Source organism: Lepus europaeus, chromosome 5 (genome assembly GCF_033115175.1).
Source record: "Lepus europaeus isolate LE1 chromosome 5, mLepTim1.pri, whole genome shotgun sequence".
In the NCBI taxonomy this organism is placed as follows: Eukaryota; Metazoa; Chordata; class Mammalia; order Lagomorpha; family Leporidae; genus Lepus; species Lepus europaeus.
The window spans coordinates 134,970,803-134,984,048 of record NC_084831.1 but is presented as its reverse complement, the minus strand read 5'-3'; the positions used below and the strand labels follow the sequence as shown (position 1 = coordinate 134,984,048).

The window sequence follows — 13,246 nt, the reverse complement described above, 5'->3', positions numbered from 1 at the left end:
AGGAGATAAAAGCTGAACTAAGAGAAGAGCCATCCTAGACCCCTCGATGCTGTCAGATCCGTGGTTTTCACTTAGGACAGATGTTCCAAAGATATCAAATCTTGGGTTGCAAGAGCCACTTTAAGTGGGTCTGATCATGCAAAAAACTTCCTCAATGTCAAGAAACTGCCTGGTCAACTTTGTGTGCCTTACAGCTCCTTAAACAATCTTTGTATGAAGTGTCTCTTCAGCACTTCTTAGATTCATAAGAGAAATTACAGTATAATTATATTATAGGTTATAATATATCTAATATTGTAATAAAAGTATAATGTAATCTGTAATTGCAATAAAACCTCTTACATAGGCTACTTTAGTCTCAAATCCTCTGTAAGACGACTTACCACAGGGGGTTGGCACTGTGGCAGGTGAAGCCACTATCTGCAGTGCAAGCAACTCATATGAGTTCCAGTTCGAGTCTCAGCTGCTCCACTTCCAACCCAGCTCCCCACCAATGCACCTGATAAAGCAGTAAAACACACCCCAAGTCGTTGGGCCCCTGCACTCACAAGGGAGACCCAGATGAAACTCCTGGCTCCTGGCTTTGGCCTGGCTCAGCCCTGGTAGTGGTGGCCATTTGGGGAGTGATCCAGCAGATAGAAGATCTCCTGTCTGTCTCTTCCTCTCTCTGTAATTCCAACTTTCAAATAAATAAATAAATCTTTAAAAAAGGAAGACTTCCAGAGACATTACAGTAGCTAGCACATAAAGGAAGAAACTGGAACATCTTCAAAACCCAAATTCACCCAGATCTTGACTACTCTCTGCGGTATTAAAGGAAGTTCACTTTCATAAAGCTATGGCACCCTCTGTCTCAGCCCAAAAGCATCATTCAAGATATTATTACACTAAGTCCTGGTGCCAGGTGATCCACACACTTCCCACCAAACACCACATCTCTGGCCCTTGGCTTGAAGCATGCACCTCAGGTGTATCACACTCTCGCCACTAGCAGAATTATATAGGCTAAGGTCCCTGGCTGCAGGGAGGACCACACAGAAAGAGAGTAAATAACATCGGCTCAGCTTGCATTTTGAAACATGGACTGATCTGATGGAAGCAAGGGGAACAGTCAGTCAAGGAAAGAGACATCAAGGGGAATATTTAAGCTCTTTATCAAATACATACTCAAAGTACTGATCAACCTGCCTAGGAGCAACTGGAGAAATCAGGGTGGAAGCAGATCACTGCACAAGAATAAGCAAGTGCCTCTGTTATGTCAGTGCCAGTTGATAGGCTGAAGATTGAGGTTCCTCCCCCAAAATCTGTATCCTAACTGTGGCTTGCTCCAGACATGAGGCATTGTATGTAACTCTCCCCCTTCCTCCCACAGCCTAGATTTACAAAATAATAACAGCTAGCCGTGTCTTCCATTTGTTTTAAGGACTTTACAAATATCATATTACTTAATCTATACAAAAATGCCATGAAGTAGATACTGTTGTAGGCCCACTTCATGGAGAAAGATATTGAGGCACAAAGTGGTTGAAGTAAGTCATCAAAGGCAACACTGAGGTAAGTATGAGGCTGGGATTTAAACCCAGGATGTCTGGGTCCAGAGTCCATGATCTTAAATTCTGAAGTCAGTTTCCTTGTAAATTAATCTTATGTGTTGAAAAAGGCAGCCTCAAACAATAGAATTCATAGGATGCTATATAAAAATTTGAGAAAGCTGTTCAAACACACTTGGATGAAGGGGGAGTAATAATGAATAAAGCAAAATATTTGCTTGAAAAGAGACTTAACTTCATGTCTCCCAAATGGCAAAAGTTAGTTGACAAGAATGGTATATCCTAGAGGAAACTCAGAGGTAGATTTGAAGAAAAAGCAAATTGCAGTCTAAGCTTATAGTATGGAAGGAAGATGACTTCTCTTGTTATTCCCCTTCCAGGAATATAAGCCTATATGGACGTCTATAGAGTCTTTCAGCCATAATCATATATTTCCAAGCATAATAGTTATTCATTTATGCTATAAAAGTAACTTGGAGTGGGCAGACAATGTAAAAGGAGGGGAGAATACATTTTCTCTTAAAGGGCAACACACCACACCTGGAAATGTGTGAAGACTCATGGATTTTACAATTAGTATTAGTCCAAAGATCTTTTTTTCTTGTCTCCATGAAGTCTCAAGAATTTGTTTCAGTATTTCTAAACCAGTATAAATGCCAATGGATACCTCCTTTTATGATGAAGTTGCTAGAGAGCACTAAAACTAGGAGACACTTCACTCTGAGATCAAACATCTTTAAAACAGATTTCCGTGACCTTGGTTGTTACATACCCCCCGATGTTGTGGGAGGGGGAAAAACTAAACTTTCTCTATCTCTCTCTCAAATAAATAAATTTCAAATAAATAAATAAAACATAACCTTCATAAGTTCTCATGCCACACATCATATATCCCCTATACAGTGGCTTCCTCCCAAAGGGGACATCACCCTAATTGACACTGCATTCCTTTTTGCTTACCAGGTATATATCAGCACCAGAAAAGGTACCTGGGTCATGAGCCGTATCTCTGAAGATGGCTATCCTTGGGACATGGTGTTCCACACTAGGTTTAGCTCAATGCTCCGAAATGTTCTGCCGCGAATGATTGTAAAATGGATGATGGAACAACAGATGAATCGGTGGTTCAACCATGAAAATTATGGTCTTGCACCTGAAAACAAGTAGAGTTACTTTTCTTTCTTATGGTGTACTCTTTTTTTCTTATGGTGTACTCTGTTTAACCTTCTGCTTTCTGAAATGAAAGGGTTCATTGTGCTGTTCCAAATGCTAGACAGAAAATGAACAGATCCTGGGACAAGTTGTGCAACTCCTAGCATCAAGGCTAGTCAACAGTTAGAAATCTGTCCATTGGACCTAAAAGCCAAGAGCATTTTTACAATGAAAATTTGGGGAAAGAAAGCATGAATCATGTATATTGGCTATAGATATAGATATGTTGGATAAGATGGGAAAGTTTGAGGATAGGTAGACTGTTCATAAGAATACTGTCCGCCTAAATCGCTTCAGGTTAATGGTGAAAGCTTGTAGGTGAGCAGGAAATAGTGGCACTTGTGGATCAGCCACCAGAGGTTTGTAAGTCAAGGTTTCAACGCACATTCAGGAATGTGAAACAGTCATTTGTTGTCTTCAGTCCATAGCAGTTTACTGATTAGTGGTTTACAGTTCTCTCCAATTTCTGGCCTTTATAAATAATTTTAGGACAGCTCAGGATTTTCTTTTATCAATTTATTAGTAAGCAAGGTTGTCTAAAGTTGCTTCTCTCTTTTTTAAGATGTATTTATTTATTTGAAAGAGTTACAGGGAGACAGAGGCAGAGAGAGAGAGAGAGAAAGAGAGAGAAAAAGAGAAAGTCTTCCATCTGCTGGTTTACTACCCAAATGGCAACAGCCAGAGCTGGGCCAATCCAAAGCCAGGAGCCAGGAGCTTCTTCTAGGTTTCCCACATGGGTTCAGGGGCCCAAATATTTGGGTCATCCTCTACTGCTTTTCCCAGGCCACAGCAGAGAGCTGGATCTGAAGTGAGGCAGCTAGGACTCAAACCAGCATCCATATGGAATGCTGGCACTAAAGAAGGCAGCTTTACCCTCAATGCCACAGTGCCAGCCCCGAAGTTGCTTCTCTTTACAAAGATTAAAATTACCAACAGGGTAGTTCAGAGCTATAACCCAAAAGTATTCATATCCCATAGATCCTAGAGTTTCAGTCCCAAATTTGTTCCATATTCCCCTCCCCAAAAATACCCAAATAGGTGAAGTAGAAGTATTGTAATCTGCTCCAGAAAGCAGAACCAGGATATCTAGAGTTGCCCAACACTGGGGAGGCTGCTTCCATAGGGGTGTGGTGGGAACCCTTTCTTTCAGAGGAGTTTGGAAGGAAACACATAGTTCTCAATCTGATAAGCAAAGCTTTGCTTATTCTATATACTATGAGGGTTCTTCCTTTGGGGAGCTTTTGAGAACATATTCCTTTCTTTGTGGCAAAACAAATCATTGTTGTCTTTAAGTTATACATCACTGATATTGTAAGCACAACCAACCGTTAGAGATCCTTATTTTTCTTGAGTTGATAACAGACTCCTTCCCTTTAAAAAATAAAAAGTGGTCTTTACAACATTTAAACAAATGCCAAGCAACTGTTCTATTCTGAGATCTGATACATACACCATGAATTGTCTCACTTTAAAAAAGATAAAATGGTTCTAAAATCTACCAATTAAAAAAAAAAAAACTCCAGCAAAACAAACAGACTTCAAGCAGACTTTGTTCCATCAACATGCTATGCCAGAGACACCATGAATATGTGGGGTCAACAGATGTCACCAGACCTAACTTTATACATTATTTTCACACTAATTTCTTAATAAGTTATAAAACTAATGGAAATTTAACATTTTTCCTCTTCCTTACTTATGATCTGATAGAGATAAACAGAATAGTTAAAGCTATATGGCCTAAAAAATGATTGAATCACATGTGAGATAGCTACTACCACCAGAATACTAAACATTAACCACAGACATTGGCATTTTGTCTAAGCCTGCAGGGAATCTTCTTTATTTAAATGTTTTTGACTTATATCATCTACATGTTTTCTCATATGGATTGAAGGGACATAATTATAACATGAGAAGGAAGCCAGTTAATAAAGGTTAGGACAGACCAGCTAGTCCGGTTAGTTTTAGGGATATTTGGTAAAACCCTTTATTTGCATAGCCACCAAAAAAGTCAAGAGAGTTGAAGATTCCTCAGTAAAGAATGCTTCTGAGTGTTTTTTTCTATGTGTCTCAGGTATCTTATGAAAGAACCTGTATTAAATGATGACCTTCCAAGTCGTATTCTGTATGGAGCCATCAAGGTGAAACGAAGAGTGAAAGAGCTCACAGAAAGTGCTGCCATCTTTGAGGATGGCACAGTGGAGGAAGACATTGATGTCATTGTCTTTGCAACAGGATACACATTTGCTTTTCCTTTCCTTGAAGAGTCACTTGTTAAAACACAGGATAATATGGTCTCACTGTACAAATACATGTTCCCTCCTCAACTGGAGAAGTCAACCCTTGCATGCCTTGGTCTCATCCAGCCCCTAGGTTCCATTTTCCCAACTGTGGAACTTCAAGCTCGTTGGGCAACAAGAGTTTTCAAAGGTAAATGAGTGGGCACATGGATGGGTGGCTGAGGGTTTCAGACCTGGTGGAGTTTACTCAATAAATAATTTAGACACAAAAGTTGCAATAAGAAGGCTGACAATGTTGACTGCCCTCACAAGATTAACAACCTAAAGTGTTGGTGGGAAATTTGAAGAATAACAAATATAGGGGCACAATAATAACAAATAACCACCATCTCCCCTTTAAAATAGTAGACAGTTCAGAGAATTTCAATTGGCATAAATTTAAGTCATATTATCCTTTCTTTGAGTCAGAGAGATCAAGTTAAGGAGGAAACTATTTACGCCTCCCTCCATTTATACCTATTTAATGTTTATAAATCCCTCAAGGTCATGTGTTTGGTGCAGCTGTTAAGACAGCACTTGGGACTCCTGTATCCCATACTGGAGTGTCTGGGTCCAAGTCCTGCCTCCACTTCTAATTCCAGTTTCCTGCTGATGTGTAGGCAGGAGGCAGCAAGGAAGGCTCCAGTACTTGGGTCCCTACCATTCACATGGGAAACCTGTATTGAAATCCTGGCTTCTTGATTTGGCCTGGCCCAGATCCAGCTGTTGTGGAACATTTGGAAAGTGAACCAACAAATGGAAGATTCCCTCTCTCTGTCATCAGAATTCTCTTACTAATTTTGGTTTTTCTTTCTCTCTCCATTGAATCTGAGAGACTCAGTCTCTATCTCATTATGGTCTTTTTTCAACTCAGGTGAATGGGCAGATATTTGCATTGGGTTGATAATTGGATACTCACAGCAACAGTAATTACTTAATTACTGATGAACCTCAACATAAGAACAGGAGTTTAGGGTGTGTAAGTGGTTGGAAAAGAGTCATTAACCATGCATCTAAAGCACACTATCATTTTTAAAGGGATCAGTGACAGTTTTAGTTAATAAATTGATCCACTAACATGTAACAAAGTTAATCTGCATATGGAGAGGAGACACTTGACTACATCACATTTAGGGCTGTATTCCTAATAAAAAGATTATGAACTAATCTTCCAGTAAACAAATCATGTTTCTCAAAATTATGCTTTTTAAAAAGTCAAAAATTATACATACCTATTTTAAGAAAACATAAAGGAAAGTTGTCTATTTTTATTTTTATTTTTATAAGCTCTAATAAACTAGATAAATTTTAGAAAACAGTACTGGTGTCATTTTCAGATCAACATAATGGAGGAAAACATCCAAGTGGAATAGCAATCATCTTATCCTTAGCACAATACAAAATTATGAAATCCATATAAACATAATATTGACAAAATGTTAAAATTAAATTGTGTCCACTATAATTTATAGATGTTTAAAAAATAAATTTTCTTTAAAGACAGTTTCTCTATGAATCTCCAGACTGTGATGAATTGAAGATCATATCACTGTCTGCCAGGACAGAGAGACAAAGTGAAAATGAGGATGTAAATGGGAGAAGTAGTTAAAAACATAATGATTGGCTCAGTGTTGGAAAAAGAAAGGGAGAGGGATCAAGGAAGACTTACAGACCTCTGGAATTGGAAACTGGGTGGAACACAGTGCTGTGAATGGAGAGAAAGTATACAGAGAGGATGCAAGCCTAGACAGGAAGCCTTCAATAGTGGGTTCAGTTTGGAGCTACCTGGACCTGAATCATCTGGTGATGAGCCAGGTGCAGGAGAAGCTCTGGGACACTTGTGAACAGGATAGGAATTCATAAACACACACTACGAACTCTTGCATGAATCTATTTTCTCTATCCCCACTGGGCCGTTTTCATCTCTTACCAATTTCTCTGTAGCAGCCCCTTAAGTAGTTTCCCTAGCTTCAGGCTCAACTTCCTTGAGCCTGTCTTCCTAAATTCATCAGCCAGATGTATCTTGCCAAAAACCAAGTCTGATCTTTTCTCTTGGTGCAGAAAATTCCCATAATTTGCAGGTCACATTCAGGACAGAACCTGAACCACTTCGCAAAAGATCTCCAAGGTCCTCAGACACAGTCACCTGCCCTAGCCTCTATTCTTAGTCCTCTTCACCTGTTAGTTCTTGCTGCGGGCTGTGTTCTCCAGGCAGCATCATATAGAACATTAAAAGGATGGCACTCCTGGAGTTCAATAGCAAGGAAGGACAAGATTAAATGGTCAGAGTGTGTTTTAAGAACCAACTACTAGACAAAGCAATGATCATAAATCAAAGCTGCCACTTAACCCAAGCTTTTCTTTTCTAGGCTTGTGTAGCTTACCTTCAAAGGAGACTATGATGGCAGACATTATCAAGAGGAATGAAAACAGAATTGCCCTGTAAGAATGCCTTTTAAACATACTTTACATACCATGATCTGACTACTTACAAGAATCACCTAGCTCCTTCACAAAAGTACAGATTTCTGGGTAACTACCCAGACCAAGAGAATTAGCATGTCTGTGGATGAGATTGGACATTTACATTTTTATATTCTTCTAGGTGACTCTTTCACATGTTTAAGAACCAACTACTTACAGATAGGAACTGTGCTAAATCAGAACATTTTTCCTTGACTTAATTTCACTTTGGTTTTATATGATGAGCTTGTCAGATACGGCATCTTCTCAAGTCACCCACACTGTCTGGTTAGAGAGAGGATGGGATGGGGACAGTGGTAGATGACAGTCGCCCAGGGGGGTCTCCAACAAAATAAATTAGAAAGGGGTTGGTGTGAAGGTTCAAAGGCTTTTACTTTTTGGTGTTGATCTGGAGGGCTTACATTGCAAGAGGTTATTTCAGGTTCAAATTCTGGTTCATCTAATATTTATTGGGCATCTACTGTATGCCTGCTAGGCCTCTAGGAACTTTGGTAATTTAACAAACAAGTATCAAACATGTCCTCTGGGCAAGACACCAAGCTAGGCTTTCATACGTATTATCTCATGAATCTTAGCAGCAATGCTGGCTAGCATGGACTTGCTTGCAGATGTGCAGCTCCTTAGTAACTACCAAATCCTCAGTTATCAATTTCACCACATTCCTAGAACTTCCTTGACGTTATAGCCGTGTACTTCATGGCCTACTGTCAGAGAACTCCCAATGGATTAAACTCACACTTTGCACCAGAAATTCATTCAAAATTCATTCATTCATTCCTGCATTCTCCCAACAGCTATAGAAAGCCAATGACTCTTATATAACTTATAACATTTTGTGACTCTGTCCCTTTTGCTTTCTTCATTAAGGTTTGGAGAGAGCCTGAGCCAGAAACTGCAGACCAATTACGTCGACTACTTGGATGAACTCGCCTTAGAGATAGGTGCAAAGCCAGACTTAGTCTCATTCTTGTTCAAAGATCCTAAACTGGCTGTGAAACTCTATTTCGGGCCCTGCAATTCCTACCAGTATCGCCTGGTTGGGCCTGGACAATGGGAGGGAGCCAGGAATGCCATCTTCACCCAGAAGCAGAGAATACTGAAGCCTTTAAAGACTCGGACCCTAAAAGCTTCATCTAACTTCCCTGTTTCCTTCTTGTTGAAATTCCTGGGCCTTTTTGCTCTAGTCCTGGCCTTTTTGTTCCAGCTTCAATGGTTCTAATCTGTTGGCGTAACACTTTTGGCGTTATTATCTTGTCAATCAGTACTGCTTTTGAAAACAAAGATTAAAATAATTTTAAATCTATATCCTAAATTATGGAATTGAGAGGAGCAAATGAATGGAATAATTATGGAGAGTTAGCAGAATTGGGTCTTTATATCAAACCAAAATTATGCTATGAAATTTCTTATCCTGGCTCAGGTAGATCGGATGGCCAGGCCTGACATGGAAGACATATGTGGAAAATATAGTGGAATTACACAAATTAAAAAGAAGGTGATTGGCTTAAGCTGTTGGACAACTACATTTGTGGTTAATATTTAAGACTCCTGCCTAGTTTTCCTGGTGGTCTTCCTACTAGGGTCAGACATTAGGTCGCACTCCATTTGCTTGGTAGGAGATCATTTAAGAATATTGCAGGAAAAAATGAGAAGATGGATTTGGAAACAATGGCAATGCTCAGACAGACTTTTATGGCCTCATACTGAAAGCTGAACTAATAGCCACATTTCTTATATTTTTACAGAAACACTGCTGGAAAAATTAAAATAAATATGCCATAATAGTAAGTTAATAAATACATAGATTTAGTGCTTCACATAGAGCAGACATTGTGCCATGTGCATGTTATATGCATTATTTCATTTAACTGTCACAAATCTATGAGATAAATATAGCTATTATAACCATATTACAGATGATGAAGCTAAGATTCAGTACAGTTGGGTAACATGTCTTATAATAGAGTTGGAATGGGAGTGCAGATCTGTTGAACTCCGGAACTGAAGATCATAACCTTTCCTATAAGATACATATTTACAAAAATACTACTGATAAAGTATTTATCAATATACTATTTTATTTTTAACTATATACATGTTACTTTTGAAGAAACTTTACACAGAAAAAATGCTCTCCTCGCAAATATGATCTGTTTTTATTTATAATTTTGGGCTTATTTTTCTCCTAGATCATATATATATATATATATATATATATATATATATGAAGGAATTTATGCTGAAATATAGCTCTGCAATAACATAAAATATTCATTGATAATTTGGAAAAAGAAGAACTAAGGAAGAAAAATGCATCTTTAAGCAAATGAAAGGCACTGTGATAACTAAGCCTTATATCTAGTTCTAGCCTTAAAACATCCAGGGCAAAATGCCAAACAATATGTAATCTTTGTCATCTGATCAAGGGAAGCATATCAGTTAGGAGACACAATCTTTTTCTTGGAACCAGGTCTAAACAATACACAAGCAACTCAATGTCAATAAACATTGAGCAACAATAATGGATAAACATCTGGTCATGGAACATTGACCGCAGTTGCTCTTTGCATGAACTGTGCTTTGGGAGATAAGCTACACCATGAGCCCAGACCAAGGCCCTGAAAGAGAGGGCAAAGGTTAGAAATGCTGAAAATGTAGTCAAACTTTCCCTCTTACTACTACAAAATCTTATGGACAAGGTTCTTAATTTTGGCCTCAATTCGTCCCTTAAAGACCCAGAACAATACAATGAGAATCTGCCAGTGGAAACTTGTTTTCAAAGTCTACTAAAATTATACCAAGATTATAAGTTACACCAAATCTTGACAAGCAAGATTTTTCTTTTTGCATTGCTCTTATCAATAAACTCCTTTGAAAAACTGCAAATAATGTATAAAATTATTTCTTGATTAAAAACTGTTTAGTGATCATTAAAGTTTTTTTGCAAGCCATATTAATAAGAATTCATCAAGCTTTTATAGCAATGGCCAGCAAACTACTGCCAGGGGCCAAATCCAGCCTCTCACCTGTTTTTGTAAATAAAATTTTATGAAAAAGTAGCCACACCCACTCATTTATTGTCTGTGGCTGCTCTCAAGCTGCTGAGGCAGAGCTGAGTAGATGCACCAGAAACCATGTGGCCCACAAAACCTAGGCCATTTACCTTCTGACTCTTTAAAGAGAAAGTTGGTCATCTCCTAGTTCTTCTCAGCAATTCCTTCTTTAGAGCTTTGATGCTTTGTGCTACCGTTCACAACTTGCAATTCATTGTCTTGTTTATCTCATCATTACCAATACCCTTTGAAGTAGTTGTGCTTATTATCCTACTTTTACAGTGGGAGAGATTGAAAAAAACGTTTGTTAGGTTGAGCTAAATCATTGGGAAAATAGCTCATTAGAACAAAATATTAAATTGTGTATTCTTGAAAAATCATGAAATCTTTCCATGTATTCTGTCATCTTTGGAAAAATACAAACAGTCCATTTCTAGGGTTGCCCCTAAGGAAGCCTCATTCGATCTATCCTTCTGCCTTCAAGCTCCCTGAGTGTGAAACTATCCCAGACAGCTGTCTAGTGGATTCCAAACTGATCCGTAGACCACTTGCATCAGAAAACTTGGGGAACTTACAGAAATGCAGCTTCCTGAGTGTAAACGCACCAGTAATCCAGACCAGCTGGACAGGAATCTCTGTTGGAGTCTGCAGTTTTGTGCATAAGAAATTCAGAAAATTTCTAAAATTCAAAATTCCTTTGGATCTTTCAAAAGAAGCTGCTTTTGAAGACCAGCTCTTGACATTTTCCGTTCCTGCAGACCCAATTCCTCTTTACCTTTGGTGCTTTGTGCTGCTCCTGTAGGAGATCTGAATAGGTTCTCACCTTCCTGCAGTACCTCTCCCTGTGATGGTTTTCTTTCCTAACCCTTCCTTGTAGATGTCCTTCTCTCTATGATGGCTCCTTGATTTTTCTAATTGAAAGTCAAATTTGTCACATTGTTCTGTACAGAAAAATAAACGCATCTTAAAAATACAAGCCTGGGATCCTGATATGTAATAAAATTGCAAGCAGTGACTTCACATAATGAATGTTCTAAAAACTTAACCCAGAAAGAACCCAGGATACACATTATAATGAGAAGGGCAAAGGAAGACTCTTCCATAAAATTAGCCTTTCAGGGACGGCGCTGTGGTGCAGGAGACTTAAGTGCCTGCAGCGCCAGCATCCCATATGGGGGCCAGTTCGAATCCTGGCTGCTCCTCTTCCAATCCAGCTCTCTGCTGGGATAAGCAGTAGAAGATGGCCCAAGTCCTTGGGCTCCTTCACCCTCATGGGAGACCCGGAAGAAGCTCCTGGTTCCTGGCTTCAGATTAGCTCAGCTCTGGCTGTTGCGGCCATCTGAGGAATGAACCAGAGAATGGAAGACCTTTCTCTCTCTATCTCTCTCCCTCTCCCTCTCTCTCTCTCTCTGACTCTACCTCTATGTGTAACTCTGTCTTTCAAATCAAATAAATCTTAAAAAAAAAAAAAAAAACTAACTAGCCTTTCATCCTGCAAGATGCTACTTCTGGCTGAATCCTAGGAGGCTGAAAGTGCTGACACTGCAAACAACTCATGTTTTTATCCATTCTGCCCTATGGTCAGGTCATGGATCAATGAAGGTAAAAGAACAGCTGCTGAGATTGGATTCTACTTAATCCAAGCCAGATGCCATGATTATATTAAGCATGCAAAGGTGTGTGTGTGTGTGTGTGTAAAGGGGGGAGAGGGAGAGAGAATGAGGAGAGAGCAGGAAAAGGCTGAAAAATCTAAGACAACAGGTCAAGGCTCATAGTGAGTGGAGTAATGGAAGCAATGGAAGGTAGAAACCTTCTCTGAAATCTAAAGAAGATTCATCAGAGTCATGGAGGAGTCCTCAAGGCATCAAAGAGAACTGTGCTCCTCCCAAGAGCAGTCCAAACAAACCTCTTTTAAGGACTGGCTGCTCTACCCTTGTGAGTGCCACATGTGAGTCTTACCCTTGTATTTTAATACTGTTCTTAGATGTCCATCCATAGATGCTATATATTTGGGGAAAGAGATTTTTTTAGATTTATTTATTTATTTGAAAGTCAGAGTTACACAGAGAGAGAACGAGGCAGAGGCAGAGACAGAGGCAGAGGCAGAGAGGTCTTCCATCGCCGGTTCACTCCCCAATTGGCCGCAACAGCTGGAGCTGTGCAGACCTGAAGCCAGAAGCTTCTTCCAGGTCTCAAACACCGGTGCAGAGGCCCAAGGACTTGGGTCATCTTCCACTGCTTTCCCAGACCATAGCAGAGAGCTGGATCAGAAGTGGAGCACTTAGGACTTGAACCAGCACCTATACGGGATGCCGGCACTGCAGGTGGTGGCTTAACCCACTATGCCATAGTGCTGGCCCTGGGAAAGAGATTTTAATGACTAAAGGGATTATAATGACTAAAAAGAGTTTCTTTATTGGATTTCCCTATTCTCTGAGTTACTCACCAGTAGAAATCTATTGATTGTTTAATTTTTCTTGATGTTGGGCTATTTCTAGTGTTAGCAACCTGTATAAAATACTAAAAGCCACTAGATGCTATAAACAACTCAATATTATTTAATTATATTTCATTTTAACAACTTATTTTATGCAACAGGAAACAAAGACTCAAGCTCCAAAGGGACTTCAGAAAGTTCATGGAAGACAGAGAGAGACAGTTAAGA

General features: G+C 39.3%; 1 protein-coding gene across 2 annotated transcripts in view; it reads left to right on the top strand.

Moving 5' to 3' along the window:
• The window catches only part of FMO2 (flavin containing dimethylaniline monoxygenase 2), a 32,309-nt gene extending 22,960 nt beyond the window's left edge, over window positions 1–9,349 (top strand). The window contains exons 1-5 of one of the 2 annotated variants that reach the window (XM_062193771.1): window positions 1,523–1,554; window positions 2,514–2,713; window positions 4,840–5,195; window positions 7,414–7,486; window positions 8,396–9,349. In XM_062193771.1, coding sequence (XP_062049755.1) covers window positions 2,547–2,713; window positions 4,840–5,195; window positions 7,414–7,486; window positions 8,396–8,747 — 948 coding nt within the window. In that variant the 5' untranslated portion in view covers window positions 1,523–1,554; window positions 2,514–2,546 and the 3' untranslated portion in view covers window positions 8,748–9,349. Of the gene's footprint in view, window positions 1–1,522; window positions 1,555–2,513; window positions 2,714–4,839; window positions 5,196–7,413; window positions 7,487–8,395 lie in introns of those variants that run through there. The other variant, XM_062193770.1, reaches the window with a different exon arrangement.
• Window positions 9,350–13,246: the final 3,897 nt, after the last annotated feature.